Below are 23,822 nucleotides of genomic sequence, written 5' to 3'. Positions count from 1 at the left end.
CCACATGCTGCAGTGGCCACGAGAGAGGCAGGCGGCAGATTCTCCCTCACAAAATCGACCCGGAAGGAACCAACTCTGCGCCAACACCTTGATATTAGACTTCTAGCCTGCAGAACTATAGCTGATACATTTCTATTGTTTAAGCCACCCAGTTGGCGATACTTCGTTTTGGCAGCCCTAGCAAATGAATACAATGAGGTTCACAGCAAAATCCAAAGTTGACGCATGTAAATCAACACATATATGTAAAATGCCCCCAAACCAAATATCAGTGAGATCTCTACAAATGCCAGGAAGCTTTACTGCAAGATAATGATAGCTGCTCTTGGAAAAAAGGGCTACAGATAATATTTAAAGATGGGGGCAGGGCTGCAGACATTTATGGGAGAGTGGTGAGAAGTACTGTAACAGGGATCCCAACACTTAGCGGGCTCTTCATATTATGTAGCACCAAACAAACGCAGCTCTCTAGTACTGCTGGGTGGCATGTAACTGTTGTTCTCTGGCCTGACCTTGTCACCTTGAAGCAAGCAAGCACAGACAACCTGTCACCTCTTAAAGAAGGTGCGTTGGCAATGGCTTTCATCTCCAGCTGGTGGAAATTAAATACTACATGTGACAGCAGGCTTGAAACTGCTTGAGAAATGGTGACAAAATACATTTCGACCTGCTGGAGTGAAAAGTATTAACTGCCCAGAACCATCCTTTTCAAAGATTTCTGGTACTTAAAAGGCAGTCTTTCTTTTATTCAGGCCTAGTAAATGGAGGATTTTTCAACCATCTCCAAGGCTGTGACATAAATCTTAAACACTTAATAGAGTTATTAACTTACATTTGGAAATCAGCTGAGCACATCTTTTGTGAGAAGCCATTTCAAAGTCATTGGTTTGTTTCTTTATAATAAAATAGTATGTTTGCTTCTGTTGGATTCAGAGCACATGTGAGAACCATCTGCAATATTCAACAAGGACCAAGTCTTTCCAAGGAAGGCCTTATACTGTGGAAGCAGTGTAGTGTAACGGTTAGGAAAAGAATGTCTGCAAACCGAATGTTGCCACCAACTACCTGTATGGACTTGGACAAGTGGCTACAACTCTCTAAGAACACAAATACCTGGCCAAAGGGAGATGATAATAATAAGACCTATTTCATAGAGTATTGTGAGGAGTAAATGAGACAATGATTACACCATATTATAAATAACATAACTGCTTAATCCAGCACATCTTCACATTATTAACATTAAGTGGACAAGTAATTTTTATACAGTAGAGTTGTAACTATTTTTCTTTAGGAAAAAATATAAAAGTTGAGACAACCCCTACTGAAACTAGCTCAACCATTTAGACCATTACCGTGGCATTCTATAATGCTCAAGTAACACAGTTAAGTCATTAACAGCCCTCTAGATTTTGATTTGTTTTGTTTTGTTTATTCCCTATCATGTTTACTTTTTATCCAAATTAAAAAACAAAGACCTTTTTTTCAAATATCTAAGATCTCAAAACTACTATTTTTGACTTATAGCATTTTGGCACTTCCTTACTTACATATCTTCCTTTCTTTATCAGGAATATTCCTTCATCTTAACTCATAAATCATAAACAAACTTATGTGGAAATACATTCCACAAAAGTCAAAGATTATCTAAATCAACACATAGTCAAAATTTCTACTTATGTGTTTAAAATTATACTTCAGAGAATTTTCTTCTACATCTTTTTTTTACCAGCTTGGAATTTCCTATATTTTATAATGACTTAAATGAGACAAAAACAGGGATAATTTACAAAATTATTTTTCAACATTATTTGGTAATGTGATTAAAGTAAAACAAGACTTGAGTCACCAGCAGTTCTTTCAGAAATAGCATTAAGTTTTCTACAAGCTACATGCCACCAAATACAGTAACTCTGTTCTCTTAATCAGTCAGGGAGTGGGAGGGAGCCTATCAGAAACACGTGTGGGTGAACTTTGTAAGGCTCCAAATCTGTGCCCTTACTCCGGGACAGCATGAGAGATGAGAACAAATGAGGGGAAAGTTGTTTCTATTTGTGAAAATATATGCAACATTGATGCCAAAACAGGCAGGTAGAAAAAAGAAAGAGTATGTAGTATTTTTAATTAAGTAACTTCTGAAAGATGGAGTAAAAGCTCATTTAAAAAGACATCAAGAATGGCCAACACCTTTAACTTTGTCAAATCAGTACTCTTACCATTAAGCAAATGCTAAACCGCCACAAGAAATTAATAATATCCTTTACCTGGAAACAAATTCTCATTCGAGGGTCCCAACACCAGTGAGAAAAAGAAAATGAAGTTGAGGGGAGGAGGCAGGACAGGAAAAATAAATTGGAGAAGTCTGCAAAGCTGTTTGCTAGCAGGGAAAGCCAATTCTACTGAGTTTTACACTTGTTAAAAGAAACACAATAACAACAACAGAAACCTGAGGAGGAAATTTGTTATATATTAAATGAAAATTATTTAAATATACTGTTACTTAGTATTAGGAGAACAGGTACATTTTACATGTCAAATATTCAAAAGCGAATGAACTTACTTGCTTTTCCCTTTGTATACTGTAGCATAAGATCCTTCCCCCAGTTTTTCCAGTTTTTCATATGAGTCAGCTTTTCCAAATTTAGGACTTGTTGGCTAAAAATGGAGCACAAGATAAACAAAACAGATTGTATCAAACTAATTAACAATAAATGACCCAATTTTGCTACACATATACAGATCCTCTGTCACTTTTTAAATAAATTTTTTCTGATACGACTGTTTATTTTAAAAAACAACATAGTAAATATTCAGGGTACAACACTCAGAAAACACAACGGAACACAGTGTATACGTTTAAATTTACCTGTAATCTAACCACCAAAAGGGAACCACTGTCAGTATTTTGATAGCCCTTCTTCCAGTGCTATTCCTTATCTTGATGATTGTTTACATAAATGGGGCTACACTATACATACTGTCCTGTAACCTGCTTTTTTTTTTCACTCAATAAGTTATGAATATTTTCCATGTTATTATATCATTTTCTAAATTAGAGGCTGGCAAATCCTGCCCACCATCTGTTTTTGTATATCTCGTAAGCTTAAAAAGGGTTTTACTTTTCTTAATGGGGGGGAAAGGTGAAAAGTAGAATAAAATGTCATAGCATGTGAAAATTATATGCAAATAAAATTTTAGTGTCCATAAAGTTTATTGGAACACCGTCAGATACATTCATTTACACACATAAAGTTTATTGGGACACAGTCATACATATTCATGTCTTACGACTTTCAAGCTACAACAGAGTTGTAGTTGTAACAAGAGATCACATGGCCAATAAGTTAAAAATATTTACTGTCTGAACCCTGTTGTAAATTATGACTGTACAGAATTCAGTCATACAAAGGTACTCCTCCAATATCTTTCAGTGATAATGCAAAAAGATAATCAAAGATGTACCATTCACATATCACTAATTAATACAAAAAGAAACTCACTTATGTCTACTACTAAGCCAATCCTTAAAGTTTAACTGCAACAAAATAACTCTTCCATAAGAAATGGTACATCCCATCATGACCATAAAAGTGCTAAGAGTGGATGATCGAATCACTCTTGCTGTGCTCAACACCCACCCCAATTTTCACCAGAGAGCAATAAAAGGAGAATGTTCTCTTCCATAGGAGCAAATTATCTATTATTTTAATGTCACTATAAAAGAGTAATACCAAAACATATTAGAAAATGATAATTACATAAGGAGTTAAAAGCATCTTAAATGGATTATCTGATCAGTTATAAATATACATATATGTGTACATATATAATTCATAAAAAGTTGCTAATGATTGTGGTACTTTGTAAGTAACCAACTTTAGAAGCTTAGGGAAAGAATTTCTTGCAGAAAGTTTATAGAACACTATTCTCAAGCATATGCTCTTGTACCACTAGTGAAAAAAAACAACAGACTGGCAATGAATCTGACTCCTACCATTTATAAGGATTCCACGTGGTAAATTGAGCACATGCTTCTTACGGAGCTCCCTCCCACCCAAAATGCCATGCAGTGACTGTAAAGATACTTTTCCTTAAAAATAATAAATCAGGGCCGGCCGAGTGGCGCGATGGTAAAGAGCTGGCTTGGGACGCCAGAGGGCCCCGGTTCGGATCCCACATATGAGGGCCAGTGACACTGCCCTCCACAGCTAAGATGCTGAACAACAGCTCAACCTGGAGCTGGGCTGCTGTGAGCCACCAGCGACGGCATAGGCTGCAGCCCCTGTGGCAGTGGGTTGCCATGGGCTACCGTGTGTAGCCAGCAGCCAGCGTGAGCGGCCAGCAGCCGCAGTGAGCGGCCGTCCAGAAGCTGGTGACTAGGGCCGGCCGAGTGGCTCAGTTGGTTAAGAGCTCGCTTAAGAGTTTGAGCTCTGAGCAACAGCGGTTCGAGTCCAGCCCGAGCTGAGCAGCCGCTGAGCTGCCAACAGGTAGCAGGATGGCTCAGCTTAAAAAAAAAAAAAAGAAGCTGGTGACTGATCTGCCTCGCCCGGGAGGAGCGCAGTGATGGTGCCAACTTGGGCCAGTGGGGCGGCGTCCTCCACAATTGGACTGAGGAACAAAAGGACAGCGGCTTGTCTGTTCCCCTTCCCCAGTTCCCCAGCGCTGTTCCCATCCCCCCAATTCCCCAATAAAAAATCTTTAAAAAAATAATAATAGTAATAATAAATCAGACACAGGCATGGAAAACAAAAGAAAAGAGTGCTAATATCTAATCAGAATCCTGAGGAATTCTGAAAGATAGAAAGTAATCAGGATCAAAATGTTAGAAGAAAGATTGGGGGAACCTCAAACTCCAACATGTAGGAGAAGATTATTACAGATAAAAGATGCAGGAGTCTCTAGGTAACTATGAAACTAATGGACACACCTAGGCACATGGTGTCCTCCCACGCAAACTGTAGGGGCATTTGCACAGAAGAGAGAGCTGAGACTGTGGGTATTCAGGTTAGAGGGGCAGAGCAAGGACTGAAGCAGCCAATACCTAGAGAAAACATGACATCCCCAATCCCAAGCAGTAATCTCTGCCCCCACATAGTCATCACAAACAATTTACAGAAAACACAATAAGGTGACAGCAATCCTCAAATACAAAAATGAGTATAAACCAAAAAACACAAATCATTTCAAGAAAATCAACAAGAGAAGCATAAAATTCAATAGGCAGATAAACTAAAACACTGGTAAAAGATTTTAAATTGCAAAGGTAATAAATAAAAATAAAATAAATAAAAATAAGAGTATCTTCAGAGATATTTGAGATATTATATCCTATAAAAGGAAACAATTAGAAATTTAGAGATTAAATGTTTAATCAGTGAAATAAAACACTTAATGGGCAGTGAATAAAAGAATAAACATATGTGAAAAAGTAGTAAGTTCAATGTTTGTACAAATTCTCCAAAGAAATTTCGGGGAAAATTGCATCTAAACAGAAAAATCGCCCAACAAGCAGTGTATTATTATACACAATGAAAAGTGAAAAAAAGACAATTCAGGAATATTTTCAAAATGAAAAGGGAAAACTATTTTGAGTCACTAATCCTATACTCAAGGTAGTTTCTTAAGTGGGATGGAAAAACTGCAATTTTACCACCATCATAAGAAAAAAAATCAGGATATGAAATTCCACATTAAATCAATATACGATGTAGTTCAAGTGATAGGAGAATTGCAGTAAGACAGGAACAATAGGATAGAAGAAATAAAGCATAATTGAGATTCACTTGATTGACTGCAGATACTGATTAAGTCCAAATGTGTAAGTTTTAATATGTTTCTTAACTTGTAAAGGGTAATCCCTAGAATAATATAAATAAGGTGTACAAATCCCAAACAAATTCTGGGCAGAGGAGAATGAAAGAAAAATTGTGGGGAAGAGAGTAAGAAGTGGGAGATTAGAGGAGGTGGAATATTAAATAAGAAAGTATGACAAGCAATAAGTCATATAATAAGAAGGAAGCTAAGTCTAAGCATATTAATGATTACAATAAACATAAATGAACAAACTTCCTCTATTAGTAGAAACTTCTCAGATTAGAACTAGAAAGGAGATCTAGCAATATGCTATTGAGAAGAAACAAAAATTAAAACAAAAGAGTAAATCTGAAAATAAAAAAGAAAATATAGCAAAAATAAGTATTTTTCCAAAATCCTGGGAAGACAAAATACACAAAACAACATATTAAATTAGTATATCCCATTAAAATGAACATTAAAATCCACCCAGAAATTTAAGAATCATGAACTAGTTTGAGCCACATAACATAGTCTTAAAAAGTATGAAACAATTGCTAATAGCAACAAAATGGGAAATTGTCAAGTCCACAGTGATAATGGGAGATATACATCACTCAGACATCAATAGAGCAAGTAGACAACTAATACGTAAGGGACACATGGGTTTGAATATTGCAATTAGCATTTTGATCTAATACACATATTAATATACATTCAAGTACATATTTAAGTCACAAAAAAATGACCATAAATTAGGCCACACAAAAAATCTCAATATTCAAAACCACAGAAACATTCCCAGTTATTTTGCATAAACACAATGCAATAAATCACAAATAAAGAATAAAAGAAAAACCATATCCAATATAATGAAGTACATAAACACTGTGCCTGTTTCCTTCCAAGAACAAATTAAAATGACAACTAAATTATAGATCAACCTGAAGAACCATCTGAAGTCTGGCTGAACAGAAGTTTTATAACTAAGGATATAAAGAAGCCATGTCAAAGCTGGTAGGAGGGATGGAGACGCAAAATGGGCCCCAAACCTCCATGTAGCAATTGAGAATCAGTAAGGATATCTCGGCTGCTGAAGTTCCCCACCCCACCGCCCCCCGCAAAGGAATGAGGGACTCCAGCCCCACAACAGACTCCCCAGCCCCAGTACTGGTGCCAGAAAAAGGAGTCCCCACAACATCCAGCTGTAAAAAACATTAGGGATTTCCACAATCCGGGTGGGACAGAAGGCTGCGGAAACCCGGGCACCATCTTAAACAGCCTGCACACAGATTCTCTTCCTCGAAAGCACTCACCTTGAGCTCTGGTGGACAGACAGTGACTCAGGGGGTATCAGAGACATATGGGGGGGCCAACTGAGTGGTGTGGCCTCAGGACAAAGGCTGGAGGACAGTTGGCATTTCCCTGTGTGGAATCCTCCTCACAGGCAGCCGGCAGGTGGGCACCATCTTTCCTGTGTTAAGCCCGCCCCCTATGGCCAAATCTGAATCTGATTGGTCTGGTGAGCTCTGCAGCTCTACCCTACTGACTCACTCGGACCCCACCCCACCCCACTCGCCCAACACCTGAGGCAGTTTCTCTCCAGCAGCCAGCACCACCCACATTGCATTCTTTCTTGGAAAACTATTGAAATCCGCAACACCTAAGCTGGCGGCAACTGGCCTTTGGTGTGCTCTGAGACTTGCTGAGAAGCTTCAGGCTCAGCACTGGCACCAAACCAGAATTTACATTAACCTGGAGACCATGACTTTTTCCACTCTAGTGACTCTATAAGAACCTGCCTCACCCAACTTGCATACCGCACAAGGCTTTATCAGTGGCTGAACCTTGAGGGAGCTGGCAGGTGGCAGCAGGCTTTGGGATGTCCTGGCATTTTGCAGAGCTACCCCAGGCCCCATGCTGGTGGCAGACATCCTTGGTTACCAGTGTGGCCTCTCCCAACCACCTCCAGGTTTAGCACAGGCAGTGAACAACCTCGGATCACTCTGTAGCTCCTACAAGGCAGATCCAGACAGTCATAGGCAGTGGCTGACATGGGCCTGCACTGAGCCCCTCACAAGAGGCCCAGAACCAACATACTTAGACAATGTCTTCAGACCACAGCAGAGCACTACCCAATTAGTCCTACAAGCGGCACACCCAAAGGGTGGCCTGAACAGGCACCAGAGCCCAATGGGATGAATCCCACTCAGTGGGGTAAGACCCCCACACAGCAGCTGTAATCTGTGGATGTGGCCAAACCCCACAGCCAATCAGCCTGAGAGTCAATCCCACCCACTCATGTGCCAATAGCAATCAAGGCTCAACTACTGTATAACAGGAGGGGCACACATAACCCACACAAGCGACACTCCTGGAGCAGATGACCAGGGAAACTGTGCCACTGGGCCCTACAGGGCACCTACTACAGGGCCAAAACTGGGGAATGTAAAAGATCTAACTATTGGGTTGTCGAAAAGTCATGACATATTTTTTCTATGTTTTTTGTTGCCAAAATGCATCACAACTTTTCCAACAACCTAATACCTAATACATAGAATCAAACAGACAGGCAGCCAAAATGAGGAAAAATGAAATATATTCCAAATAAAATAACAGGAGAAAACTCCAGAAAAAAGACTAAATGAAATGAAAGCAAGCAATGTACCAGATACAGAGTTAAAAACAATTAAGATTATAAGGATGCTCAAGGAACTTAGTGAGAACTTCAACAAAGAGATAGCAAGCATAAAAAAGGACATAAAAACCATAAAAAAGATCTAGTCAGAAGTGAAGTCTACAATAACTGAAATGAAGAATGCACTAGAACGAATTACCAGCAGAGGTAATTGAAGCAGAGGATGGAATCAGCCATTTGGAAAACAAGGCAGCAAAAAAATAAACTACCCAATCAAAACAGGGAAAAAAAAAGAATTCAAAAAAATGAGAAGAGTTCAAGACACCTCTGGGACAACATCAAGCGTAACAACATTCGCATCATAAAAGTACCACACAGAGAAGAGAGAAAGCAAGGGATTGAGAACCTATATGAAGAAATAATGACTGAAAACTTTCCTAGCCTGGCCAAGGAAATAGGCATACAAGTCTAGGAAGCTCAGAAGAGTCCCAAACAAAATGAACCCAAACAGGTCCACACCAAGACACATTAGAATTAGAATGTCAAAGGTTAAAGACAAAGAGAGAATCCTAAAAGCAGCAAGAGAAAGGCAACTAGTAACTTATAAGAGAGCTCCCATAAGAATATCAGCTGATCTCTCAAAAGAAACTTTGCAGGCCAGAAGGGATTGGCAAGAAATATTCAATGTGATGAAAAGTAAGGAACTACAACCAAGATTACTCTACCCAGCAAAGCTATCATTTAGGATTGAAGGACAGATAAAGAGCTTCCCAGACAAGAAAAATCTAAAGGAGTTCATGAACTGCAAACCAGAATTACAAGGAATCTTAAAGTGACTTCTTTAAGATTAAAAAAAGATTAAAAATATGAATAATAAAATGGCAATAACTACATATCTATCAATAATTGCTTTCCATGTAAATGGAATAAATCCTCCAATCAAAAGACTTAGGTGGCTGAATAGATAAGAAAACAAGACCCTTACATATGCTGCCTACAAGAGACTCACTTCAGATTGAAGGACACACACAGACTAAAAGTAAAGGAATGGAAAAAGATATTTCATTAATATGGGAACAAACAAAAAAAAGCTGGGGTATCAATACTTATACCAGACAAAATAGACTTTAGAACAAAGGCTATAACAAGAAACAAAGAAGGACCCAGTAATCCCACTTCTGGGTATTTATCTGAAGGAACCCAAGATGCTACTTCAAGGGGATGTGTGCATCCATATGTTCATTGCAGCATTGTTTACAATGGCTAGGATGTAGAGGCAGCCTGGGTGTCCATCGATGGATGAATGGATAAGAGTAGGTGGTACATATATACAATGGAATATTGCTCAGCCATGGAAGGGAATGGGTTCTCGCCATCTACAGCAGCATGGATGGACCTGGAGGGTATTGTGCTGAGTGGCGTGTCAGACAGAGAAAGACAGATGTAATGTGATTTCACTTATATGTAGAATTTAAAGCGCAAAATAAACAAACAAAACAGAAACACACTCATGGATACAGAGAACATTTTGATGGTTGCCAGATGGGAGGGGGTTGGAGGTGGGTGAAAAGGGGAAGGGATTAAGAAGTACAAATTGGTTGTTACACAGTAGTCATGGGGATGTAGGGTATAGCATAAGGAATAGAGTCAATAATATTGTAATAACTATGTATGGTGTCAGGTGGATACTAGATTTATTGGGATGATAGATGGGAGGGGTTGAGGGACAGGGAGAAAAAGGTGAAGGGATTAAGAAGCAGAAACTGCTAGTTACATTGCACTTACACGGGGAATCTAAAGAACAAAATTAACAACAACAACAAAAAAAAAACACAGAAAAAAAGTCATAGATACAGAAGCATTTTGATGGTTGCCAGATGGGAGGGGGTTGGAGGTGGGTGAAAAGGGGAAGGGATTAAGAAGTACAAATTGGTTGTTACAGAGCAGTCATGGGGATGTAGGGTACAGCATAAGGAATAGAGTCAATAATATTGTAATAACTATGTATGGTGTCAGGTGGATACAAGATTTATTGGGGTGATAGATGGGAGGCGATTGGGGGCAGGGTGAAAAAGGTGAAGGGATTAAGTAGTACAAATTGGTAGTTACAAACACGGGCATGTAAAGTACAGCATAGGGAATATAATCAATAATATGATAATAACTATGTACAGTGCTGTGTAGGTACTAGACTAGTCAGGGGGATCACTTCTTAAATTATACAAATGTCTAACCACTATGCTGTATACCTAAAATTAATATAAAATATTGAACATCAACTGTAATTGAAAACTTGAAAAGACGGGGGAGGGGGGGCGGGGGTGGAGACGTGAAGGGGGATAAGCGGTCCAAATTTCCAGGCATAAAACAAATAAGTCTTTGGGATGTAACGTACAGCATAGGGAACATAATCAATAATGTTCCCTGTTGTCAATATCATGATAGCATGGTATGGTGTCAGGTGGTTGCTGGAATTACCATGGTGATCACTTCTAAATGCTGAATAACTATGGAGCACCCCTGAAACTAATATGATAGTGTAAGTTAGCTATTTTTAATAAAAATCTTTAAAATAAATAAATAAATAAATAGCACTGAGGACATGACATTTTAAGACCCATGGGATGCGGCCACATCAATACATGAAAGAAAATTTAAATCTATATGCACATACTAAAAAAGAAGAAAGGTTGAAAATAGTATGAGTTAGACATTTAAGCTGCCAGTAGAAAAGGAACAACAAAGTACCTAGAAGGAAGGGATTAATAAAAACAATGGACCACCTATTCTTTTCTTTAAGAAAACTTGTAAAGTACAAACCATGTATTGAGTTGAATCGAGTAAAACTTAATGGAAAATTACATTCAAAATCGCTTAACTAGTCCTGTGTGGGTTATGTTCTCATGCATTTTTCATCACCAGGAAACAGCTTGCAAATGTTACACTTTACCATCACCCTCCTGAGCCTGTTTTAAATAGAAATTTTAAAACCTATATTAAACTTCGGTATAAAATGATCTTCAATGGGGAAAATATTGTGTTCACAGTTCCACTCTAAATTATTTAAAATCAGAATGAGAAGTCTGTATGTTTGCTTTTGTGCTCCTTTAAGAATAAATCCAATCTAAGTTGAGGGAAAAGCAGCAGCAGAAAATTACCTCTTTACTCATATTAGGAGATAAACTGTTAATGTGTATTTAGCACAAGTACGAGACACAGTTACACAAAATCTGTAAGAGAATACCTTCTCTTCCTGGAAAGACAAGTAATTTCTAAAAATGATATACTTCACTCTTCATAAACTGCCTTATATAATAGAGTTGATGTAATCAATTTGAGACACAGACCATACCAAACTTATGACTTGAAGAAATTGAATTGAGGAAATTAGAAAATTAAGGGGAATATTTTTTTATATGTACTCCATTTATCCACAAGAAAACTCAAGTAAGAGAAGATGCTAATGGCACAAAGTAGTCTATTTATCTAATTAAATGAATTTGAATGCATTAACTGCCATAGCTAAAATATATTCTATGGACACTGTGATGGCAGAAAATTAATATTTCACCACCTTTGGTGGTAATACAATCAATGTTATTTGTCTAGTGAAACCGATATGTAGACATTATGAAAATACACTGTAATTTACAGATCACTCATGCTAGTTCTATAACAAGAATCACATACATTTAACGCCTCTCTAAACGTTGTTCTAGTATACAAAAGAATGTGCCAATAAAATAGGCCATGTCTATGAGATAGTCTGAGCTTTAAGAGTTAGGTTCTTATAAAGTTGGCCTCCTATTTTAAGTATGCAGTAATGTTCTGAACTGTAATTACTATTTGTATAAATAAGGAATCCAAGTGCTAAGTCTTTAAAGAGGCCAATATAAAACCTTTCCTATCAAATGAGCAAAACTAAGAATAATTCAGAAGGAAAGATCCAATTTTGCTTCATAATTAAAATCCAAGTCTTTGGTTTCTTTTTTTCCCTTGTAACTTTATTAAATCATCACATTTAAATAAAGATGCTAGATCAAACCAGTATGTTGTCAACCCTAAACATCCTCTGGCTCTTTGATGTCAGGGGCATGGAGGGATGGGAAACAGCTTTATGGGGCAACTATCCCTTGCTTATCACTTATCTACTTAGGGTGCAGGCTTGAGGTAGCACTTTAGAGAACTGGAAACAGAGGGTTAATCAGCAATTACTAGCAGACACTAACTGCACGGACACATAGAATTGAATGAGATAATGTTAATACTTTTTTTTTTTAACAAAACAAAGGTACAGAGAACTGTCAATTGTCTGGACCAGTGGAGGGGAACATTGGCACAGATAATGAAAAACTGAAGATAATATTGCGGCTGAATGGTGTCTGCCACTCTGCCTTACTAGCTCTAGTTCATTATTTGTGTAATTAACAAAAACAACTAGCTAATATCAAATGTTTACTATGTGCCAGGCTTTGAGCTAATCCCTTTAAACACGTTCCTTAAATTTAATCCCTATAACACCACCCTGAGGTTGGTTCTATTGGGTTGTCCGGAAAGTGATGACGCATTTTTGCGACGAAAAACACAGAAACAATACGTCATGACTTTTCCGACAGCCCAGTATTTAATACTGAGACCTGATTGGGCTCGGCCATCTCCAGCTGCTCTGTGTGACAACTCGCGTGACAACCACAGCTGTGGCGGGCATTAGGGTTCTTAAGAGTCTCCAGCAGTGAGGTAAAACTAGAAAAAAATGTAATGAGGGCTCCAGCAGCAGCAGGGGGAAAGAGGCGTTTCTGGGGCTTCATAACACGCAAGGTAAAAAGACTGCTGTATCACCTCACTGATGCAATGGCCTCACTATCTTTGTCTTTTAAAACTGCATCAACCACGAAGCAATGACATCTGAGCACAAAAGAACATGTGCCCACTGTCATCACAACTCAAGTGACTGTAGAAGAAGAAACAAGCTGCAACAGACTTACGTGTCAGCAAATATAGAGCACGCTTTCTTCTGGTGCTGTTTATTTAGAAGCCGTTTTAGCACAGCACGTTTACATTATAATCCATATCAGATGAAATCAAAAGGAGGGGAGCCTCCAGGGTCTTTGCGGGGCTTAAAGATACAGAAATCAACCCTGGAAGTTATAGAGCATTTCTTCCACCACACAGATGAGGAGGAGGAGGAGGAGTCTCCACCTGAAAGGTGATCATGGCTGGAATAGGTTCCATGGCAAAGAAATCCAAAACAACGAAGGAAATTCTTGAACCGACCTCCTTATTTAAATATATCACAGTAGCAGTATTTGAAGAGGGAGTTATTTTGGATAAACCAATGGAAAACTGGTCTTTATGTGACTGTCTTATTTCTTTCCATTTTCAGGTATAAAAGAATGGGGAGCAGAACCCCTTTATTCTCTCTGATTATAAAACTAATATATAGTCATTGTAGAATAGTCAATAAAATAGAAAACTAAAATTAAACTCACCCTCTCTCACAAATAGGTGATGTGAACATTTTGATATATTTCTTTCCAGACTTTTCTTCTGTGTGTATTTTTAGAAACATAGTTAGTATTATAGTGTATATGTAATTTTATATTTAATTTTTTCACTAATTATATAAAAAGGTTTCTTTTTTCCTCCACATCATCATACCTGATTTTTTAATGGTGTTACAGTGTACCATCATGTGGCTGTATTATAACATTTAATGAATATCCTAACAATTACATGGTTTCTAGTTTTCACTATTAAAAAGAAGGTTATCATGAATTCCTCAAATGTATATCTTTGTTTGAAACTCTAAGTTTTTTAAGATAAATTCTTGAATTATTGAATATTTTAATCCCTTATGCTTTTGCCATGTAGGAAATGTTTGTCATTCCTCATATGAGTATTCATACTTAAGAACTTAATATCTGAATTTTAGATATTACTTGCTATCTTTTATAAATAAAACTGAAATATCAATTAAGCTTAAGTATTACCTCATAGTAAAGTAGTACTTCACAGTAAAGTCCACTAATCAAAATTATTGTTAAAGGTGTATCTGAAAATTTATAACCTAACACTGTGAATTAAGTGAATTTCTCACTAAGAACTACAATTTAAAAGATGCACGCTCAGTTATAAATGTGTTCATGCTAAATTGTTCTCGTTACCAAAATATGCAGTCCCAGCTGTGTTAAAGCCTCCCTCTGGTTAGGTGTTCACGACGCATTTCCTTCAGCAAGAAGGGGATGGACCATGTTGAGACCCTCTGTGCTCCCATCGCCTTACACTGATTGTCATTGTTTCAAAGAGAAGCCAAGACCCTTTACAGACTGAAGTTCATCATTTCAGAGAGAATATTAAAATTTCCTCATCCCTGAGGATAAAGTGTTCTTCTCTTGCTACCACATGGTTCTCTCTACAAACACTATTCGCCTATAAAACTAGGTGCTATCTAAGGTCATATCCCACACGCTATATTTTGGTAAGGAAAAGGTTCCTTTTCAACAACAACAAAAGCAGGGAGCTAACTGTTACCGAATTCTGTTAGGATGCTTCAAGTCACAGACACTGAGACTTCGCTACAAGTTAAGAATTCTTCTAAAAGTATTTCTAAAACTTGAAGGGTTTGTAATTTGTAGCCAAGTGATTCTTGGTACAGAGAACTTCTATTTAAATGTCTAAAACTAAGAGGAAATTTGGAATAAATCTTTGACTGTAAAGCTACGAAGGAAAGGGAAGGCAAGGGGAAGGGAGGAGAGGGGAGGGGGGAAGAAAAAGAGAGACAGAGGAAGGAAGGGAGGAAGGAAGGAAGGAAGGAAGGAAGGAAGGAAGGAAGGAAGGAAGGAAGGAAGGAAGGAAGGAAGGAAGGTAAGGAGGGAGGGAGGGAAAGTAATTCATCTAAGATCCTTGAGTGAAATCAAGAATGGATTTTCTTTATCACTACTACATTAGTAGGTCCCATGGAGACCTAACTCCTATCCAAATGGAAGAGATATTCAATTATGCTTAAGTCTGTCATCTACTGAAAACCCATTCCTAGAAACAGGGACATGTTTTTGAAATGCATTTTTATAAGTTACATGAGTATACCTTCGTGTTCATTGTAATTGTACCTTGATATGTCTATAAGAATGTCCACAGCTTCAAAATGAGTTCACTGAAAACTGATTTTAATCTTCATACATAACCCTTTGACTAAGACTGTTGATGGCCACCTGAACTGCAGGAAAACCACAAGTAAGAATCACTTCTCTATTACATTACACTGCAATTGTGAGAGTGGGTGTGCGGGCAAGGTGGGGAAGGATTCCATTAGAACTATGTGACTTCATGAAACAAGGAAGTGAATCCTGCCATGGCTAATCTTTCTTCTGCCCTGATCTCTAGAACAGGCTCTATCATCCTGCGTTTCGAGCGCTACTAAACACAGCCGCACAAAGGTAATCCATACTTGATGGGTATGTTGATTACAAAATCGATCTAGATGCTACACAGAGGGACAGACCCAAGCACCATACGTAGTAACAACCTGACAGTGGGGCTTGGTTCTGTCTGGGAATTGTCTAGTCCCCACAAGAACGAAGTAGTGCCAAGATGAGATCCCTGAGGATAACCATCTGAGAACCGAAGCGGAACTCTCCTTTTCAAGTGTGCACCTTCTCCCCCTCTCCAGATTGGGCCTGCCTATCACGGGATGTAGATTTTTCCTGCTGATGAGAAAACGTAAACTTTGAGGAATCTGTGGAATGCACAGAGGACAGTAATCTCAACACGAATATCTGAAAATATGTTCTCTTTAAGCTCAGCTTATGAATGCACAGCTCGATGAAATCCCCTCTAAACTGGGCCAGCAAGACAGGAGCACAGTCTCCAGGAGCACTCCCAATCATGCTAGCCATTGAAGAGCACAGCTGGGTTGGAGGAGGTGGCAGGAAAAAGGGAGGGAAAGTTGGGGCTGTCAGTGACCGTATTAATCACTCCCTAGGAACTAGGCCCAGGAAGAGTAGGCATGCAAAAAGTGACTGAAACAAATAAACAAAATCTGTGAAACACCTGTTGAAATATGCCAATTTAAATAAAATCACATTCATTACATTTTGCCTGAATTTTAAAGTGCCATGATATGGACAAACTCGGGACGTACCGAAGAGTGTGATGGTCACAAGGTCAAGGCACTCTTGGTTCCTTGGTTTTAGTCATGACTCTAATACAGACAATGACCAGTCTGTGAACAGCGTAGCGACTGAGAAAGACAAATACCATGTGACCTCACTTATATGTGGAATCTAAAGAACAGAATAAATGACCAAACGAAATAGAAATAGACACACAGATATAAGGGAAAAAAATTGAAGGTTGCTAGATGGGAAAGGGGCTGGGGGTGGGGGAGAAGGTGAAGGGATTAGAAAGTAGAAAGTAGTAGTCACAATATAGTCAGAGGAATGTAAAATACAGTATGGGGAATATAGTTAATAGTGTTGTAAAGACTATGTAGGGTGCCAGACGGGCATTGGACTTATCAGGGGGATCACTTCATAGACTGTGTAGATGCCTGACCACTGTGCTGTACAACTGAAGCTGATGTAGAATAATATTGAATGTCAACCACAAGATACACACACACACACACACACACACACACACACACACACACACACACACGAGGTCTGACAATTAAGTTCGCAAACATGAGGCAACGATGTTGCTAACCTTTTTTGATATCAGAGGGATTCTTCACTATGAATTTGTACCAACTGGTCAAACAGTTAACCAAGTTTACTATTTAGAAGTGCTGAAAAGGCCACGTGAAAAAGTTTAACGACCTGAACTTTTCACCAAAACTTCATGGCTCTTGCATCACAACAATGCACCAGCTCACAGGGCACTGTCTGTGAGGGAGTTTTTAGCCAGTAAACAAATAACTGTACTGGAACACCGTCCCTACTCACCTGATCTGGCCCCCAATGACTTCTTTCTTAAACAGAAGATAAAGGACACAGTGAAAGGAAGACATTTTGATGCCATTCAGGACATCAAGGGTAATACGACAACAGCTCTGATGGCCATTCCAGAAAGAGTTCCAAAATTGCTCTGAAGGGTGGACTAGGTGCTGGTGCATAGCTTCCCAAGGGGAGTACTTCGAAGGTGACCGTAGTGACATTCAGCAGTGAGGGGTGCAGCACTTTTTCTAGGATGAGTTTGAGAACTTAATTGTCTGACCTCGTACTTCCATCAGGACATCATGTCTGGCTGTCTCTTTTTTGGTGATGTTAGCAGGCATTGATAACCACTGCCTACACGTATTAATTCATCAGGGGTTGCCAAATGGTGATTCTTAAATTTATTATTGTTTCCTGATTTATTAGTGGGATTACATCTAAAAGAGAAACTTCCCTTGATCAATGACTAGATTATCATGAGGTAAATTTCATATATGAATCACAGAAAATAAACGCTTAGTCATTTGCTTTATTTACTAGTTTCAACACTGATTCTTGTTTGGTTCTATAAAGGTTTCTACTGGGTTTTGTATGTTAATTTTATATAACTTGCTATTTGGCTAACTTCTCTCACTGTTGGTTCTTTTAGATTTTCCAGCTACATAAAAATCCACAAATAAAGATAATTTTACCTCCTTCTAGCTTGCTTTCATTACCTGTAAAGATGTTATTCTAATCTTTATTCTGTTTTCTTCATAGTTTTATATGGGATTCAACCAATAATTTTGCTATTGATTTTTTTTTAAGTAAAATGAATTTTTCTGTAGTTTAATAAGAGAGGGGTATGATCCAGATGGCTTTTCTAGCTCCATGGAATAAATTTCTTTACTCTATTTTCATGAAGTTACAAAAAAGCCAATCTAGCACACTCTATATTCCCCCATCTGTTTCTTTCTCCAACACCATTTCCTCTGCCCCTGTTGAATCTACGCTGCACAGAAGTGGACTCTAACACTTTCTATTCAGTGCAGGGCTTTGGCCTGGAAAGGTGCTTCCGATGGACAGTCTGGAAAAGTCACAGGAGAAAGAGCAGCCGACCACTCCAACACCAGTAGACCACCCATGGTCTCCTTGCATTCATCCACTCACAGGAGCCATCGAATTCCCCTCCCAGCTGATGTCAGTGTCCTAAAAATGGACCAGCGAGCTGCCATGTGGACTCACTCATCCCTGAGCATCCTCCCTCACAGTTTCAGATGCTGTGCAGTTTTTAAAGTTGTTCATGATCTGTTCCCCTCACTCCTATTTCGAGGTTCAGGAAGATACCGTCACCTTGTCGTCAATGTCATCCATTGGTTTTGGTTTTACTATTCTTGTTCTTCCATCTAATTATCTGAGGCGTTTCAAAACCTATACCACTCCCATCCTCTCAGAGTCCTCTATTTGACCTTTTAAGCTATGTTCAAGCATTACTTTAATAAACAATAAATTTAACTTTAAAGATAGAGACACAGACAGCATCAGATGTCTCAACTTCTTTGATAAGGATTTTAGTTAATTTCTTATTAGAAATTAAAAATAAATGTTGAAACCCCATTATACCATGATGTACACCTTGACTTTCAAAATTACATGACCCCGGTAGCAACAAGCATATCCAGCACCTACATCTTGGTTTCTAAATACCATTTTCTCATAAAAGGAACCAGGGCTCTTTGGAGAAATGACCGATTCTACATCTGGGGCTGAGAAAATACAATATAAACCAAGAGTGTCTTGTACAACCAGAAAGTATGGAAGTGCTCAAAAAACAAAGGGATGAACACATCTCAGAAGGACACGGAACCAACCTAAAGAGCTCCCAGTGGCCGAAGCAGGAACAATGGGACAACAAGAGAAGTAACGCACCAGTGGATTAGAACTACTCTTGCACATAAAAAACAGGACGACTAAAGTTAAATTTCATTTAAAAAGTGAATAATATTTTAGTATAAGTGTGCCTCATTGCAATATCTGAGAATGCCATATATCATTTATAGAATGATATATGTAAGATAACTATGCAGTAAAAAATATATAAATCTCTTTCCAGAACACAGGCTTCATCATTTTCAACAACTCCTTTCATTTTTTTCTAAATGATACTAAATCTAAATGCTCTCCCAGAAGGTAGTGATGTATCTGTGACCTCGGTGGATGCTACGTTGCAATCACAGACAAGATTATGGGGGCCAGTTTGGAGAAAACCAGGTAATCAGTGCTCTTCACGAATGGTGCATTAATATTTATTTGAGCTACATTAACACAAAATGTGACACAAAATTTGTGCAGTGTCAAACAGTTTAATTAAATTGAAGTGCCACTACTCTTCTAGCAGTTGACACTTCTTGCTCTGTTTTGGCTCTCATGGAATTTAATATTTAAAATTTGTGTTAATATTTAAAATGGCAGGTGTTTCTTAGCAAGATGACAGAATCAAAATTCTGTGAGCATTCTCTTACCTTTTCAACTCTTAGAACATCTATTCCAAAGGTTCTTAAGTGTACGTTAAATCTTAAAAGTACTTAAGTTAAAAAGATCATAAGGATATTTTTTACAATGTCAAGTACAGGCCAACCTTGCAAACAGGAGTTTCCATAAAAATTTTACAGTCAAAAAGCAGCAGTCACCTCAGATCTTCATACCACCTTAGGTTAAAATGCACGACTTGATATAGTTTGAATTTAGATGTAGTTTGAGTTTAGAAAATTCCATTATAATAAAAAGGATCTTCTTTAAGAAGATTCAATGTTTAAGTCTTAAATTTTAAAATATTTACACTGAAAACAAACTGTAATAAGACAAGTGAACAAATTTTAACATTCTTTGTGAACTTGCCAAATTCAGAACTATCCTTACTGCCTGCAAGCACAGTCAAGTTCAATGTCCTCTCCAAGGGTATGAAATACCCAAGGATATTTAATCATAAACTCCTCTAATTGGAAAAAACTAGAAAAAAAAAAGGGATTTTTCCAAAAATAAATTGAATCAATTCTCATTTGCTTGCTGGGTGCTTATGAATAAAGAGTGTGCATCTAGTTTGCTCGAGCACACTCTCTCTCTCTCTTCCAAAACATTAAACCACCCTGGGAGAGAAAGCATCCTAATGCACGGATAAAGCCACCTACCCTCTCCAGCACAGCGTGCGGCTCATCTAAGAGCTACTCCTGTTTAGCCACTGATAAGCGAGAAGCTGCACTTACCGAGCTGGGGCTGGAGTGCCGCCTAACTTTCGGAGACTCTTTGCCAGTGGAGGAGGTCTTAAAGTTAATACAAGCATTGTTCTCTGAATGCACCCTCTTTACTTGATTAGTTGGTTTCTCAAATGGGTCAAAAGTGCTCTGTGTCCTCTGAACCCTGACTTTCTTATCCTCAGGAATTGTGTCCAGGGGTTTGATCACTGAGTCCATTCCCTGGCAGTTCCGTGTAGACATCTTTGTGACACATATCTGGGAATAAAAAAAAAAAGAAAGAAATTGAACTCAGAACTCTCTCCTCAAACTTTAATGTCAAAAATATGCAGATTGGTTATTCTAGAAAGCATCCCACTTTTAATTTATATATATATAGGACGATTCCACATGGGGACTCAATCTATGCATACGAATAGATATCAATAGAAACAGATATACATGCAGATAGATACAGACATAAATATAGACATTTGTATGTATATGTATGAGCACAGTGAAATGTAAAAAAGGAAACACACTAAACTGTGTTATTTAGCATCGACTGTGTCCTAAGAGTGTATCTCAACTACTAAGCACAGGTTTGATTCTAATTAAGTCAAATGAGAAGGATATCATCATACTTTATCAGGTCAGAAAATAGTTGAAAATGCCTTTAAAAGACTCAAGGCAGAGTCCTTTACTCATGACCAAAAACTCACAATTTATCACAAGGAGATTAGATGAACTCAATGTTTTCCAGTGTTGATGTGTTCTTCTTACAGATGTGAAAGCAACATGCAATAGATGTGATATGGATGGGAAACCACTCACTTCACTGAAGCAACTAAATTATAATTATAATATATAAGCACATGGGCCAGAGAAGCCAATGAACCCCCAACTACAAGAAATAAGAAGAAAATGACACAAAGGCACATCAATATCAAATTGCTTAAAACCACCGATAAAGATAATATCTTAAGGATCCAGAGGGGGAAAAAGAAGTACTTTAAAAAGTAAGTACAACAGCAAATATTCAGAAACTAAATAATACAAAAGGGGAATTAGGAAGTATCTTGAACTAAATGAAAATAATAACACAAAATACCAAAATGGCAGGATGCAGCTAAAGTTGTACTTTAACTGTAGAAAAATTTATAGTATTAAATGCACATGGTAGAAAAGGTTTCAAAACAATGAGATTAGATCTTAAAATACTAGAAAAGAAGTGCAATTGAAACCCAAACTAAGCAGAAGAATGAAAAGAATGAATAAACATCAGAGTGGAAATAAATAAAATAGAAAATAGAAAACAAAAAAGAAAATCACTGAAACCAAAGCTGGTTTTCAAAGAAGATAAATGATATAGATATGGATATGGATATAGATATAGATATAGATATAGATATAGATATAGATATAGATATAGATATAGATATAGATATAGATATAGATATAGATATATAGATATATAGATAAACCTCTAGCCAGAATGATAAGGACAAAAAGGTAAAAAACATACATTGCCAATTTCAGAAATGAAAGATGTGACATCACTACAGATTCTACAGATATTATGAAGAATATTATGCCAATAAATTCAAGAACTTAGATTAAACAAATTCCTTGAAAGACAAAAATTACCAAAGCTCACAGACAAAAATAGAAAACCTGAATAGGCCTATGTCTATTAATGAAATTAAATTTGTAACCAAAAACCTTATCACAAAGAAAATTCCAGGACCAGACAGCACCACTGGTGATGTAAACAAAACATTTAAGAAAGAAATAATACCAATTCTACAGAAACTCTTCCAAAAAATGGTAGAGAAGGAAATACTTCCCAACTCATTATATGAAGCCAGCATCATTTCAACACCCAAACCAGACAAAAACATTACAAGAAAACTACAGATCAATTTCTATCATAAATATAGATACAAAAATTATTGGCACATTTTTAACAAATTGACTCCAATAATATATTAAAAAGGATAAAAAAATCATGCAAACGTAGTATTAATCCCAGGAAGGCAAGGTTAACATTCAAAAATGTGTAATTCATTATTTTAATGTACAATGGTAGGAAGTCTCGCAAATGGCTCCCAGTGGTGGCCACTTCCACGCAGTCACACTCTTATTTTGTCCCCAGATCTTGAGTGTGGGCTGCATCTGTTGACTTGTATCCAATACATACTATATGGCAGAAATCATGGACTATCACTTGTGAGAAAAGATTATAAGAGGCCACAGCATCTGTATTGGTATTCTCTCCTTCTCAGTCCTTTTATCTTAGATCACTAGCCCTGAGGAAAGCCAGCTGTCATAGCATAAGGCAGCCCTGTGGAGAGGCACATGTGCACGAGGTCTGAGGCCTGAAAACAACTACTAGAGCTAGTTATGCTTTCAAGTTCGACCACAATCCTGCCTTTCTGCTTGACCTAGAACTTCATGAGAGACCCTGAGCCAGAGGCATGCAGCTAAGGAGCATCTGGATTCTAAATGAAACTGCTGTTTTAAGATGCTAAGTTTTGGGGTAATTTTTTATGCAGCAATAGATAACTAATACACAGACCTTTTTTAAAAATCATGATTATCTCAGTAGACTCAGAAAAAGCATCTGACCAAATCCAGTACCCATCCATGATAAAATCTCAACAAATTAAAACTAGAAGGAAATGTCCTCAACTTGATAAAGGGCATCTACAAAAAAACTACAGCTAGCATAAATATTAATGGTGAGAAAATGAATGTCTTTCTCCTAAGAACAAGAGCAAATCAAGGATGGCCCTTCTCACCACTTTGAATCAACATTGTATTGTAAGTCTAGACAATGCCACATGGCAAGAAAAAAGAAATAAAAAGCATTCGCATTGGAAAGGGAGAAATAAAAGCAACTTTCTTCAGAGAAGACCATTATAGTCTATGTAAAAAATCCAATGAAATCTACCCCTAAAAAGCCACGAGAATAATAAGTTTATCAAAGGTGTAAGACACAAGATCAATATGCAAGAATCGCTTGTATTTCTAGATACTGGCAACAATCAGAAATTTAAATATTAAAAAACCACTATTTACAACAGCTTCAAACAATAAAAAACATTTAGTGATAAATCTGACAAAATATGGGCAACCTCTACATTGAGAAACTACAAAACATGGCTGAAAGAAGCAAAAACTAAAGGGTAAAAAACAAAACAGAGGAATGAATCAATTCATGGATTCTTTTTTTTTTTTTTTTTT

The 23,822-nt window shown here is 37.6% G+C and overlaps 1 protein-coding gene across 1 annotated transcript in view; it reads right to left on the bottom strand.

Annotated features, from left to right (window-relative positions):
* CDK14 (cyclin dependent kinase 14) overlaps positions 1-23,822 on the bottom strand; it is a 504,392-nt gene that overhangs the window by 462,164 nt on the left and 18,406 nt on the right. The window contains exons 2-3 of the mRNA XM_019666203.1: positions 20,610-20,855; positions 2,561-2,655 (exon numbers count right to left, since the gene is read on the bottom strand). Of these exons, the coding sequence (XP_019521748.1) occupies positions 2,561-2,655; positions 20,610-20,855 (341 nt within the window). The remainder of the gene's footprint in view (positions 1-2,560; positions 2,656-20,609; positions 20,856-23,822) is intronic.

This window comes from Hipposideros armiger, unplaced genomic scaffold (genome assembly GCF_001890085.2).
Source record: "Hipposideros armiger isolate ML-2016 unplaced genomic scaffold, ASM189008v1 scaffold_465, whole genome shotgun sequence".
Taxonomy (NCBI): domain Eukaryota; kingdom Metazoa; phylum Chordata; class Mammalia; order Chiroptera; family Hipposideridae; genus Hipposideros; species Hipposideros armiger.
This window is presented reverse-complemented; position numbering and strand designations above follow the sequence as displayed.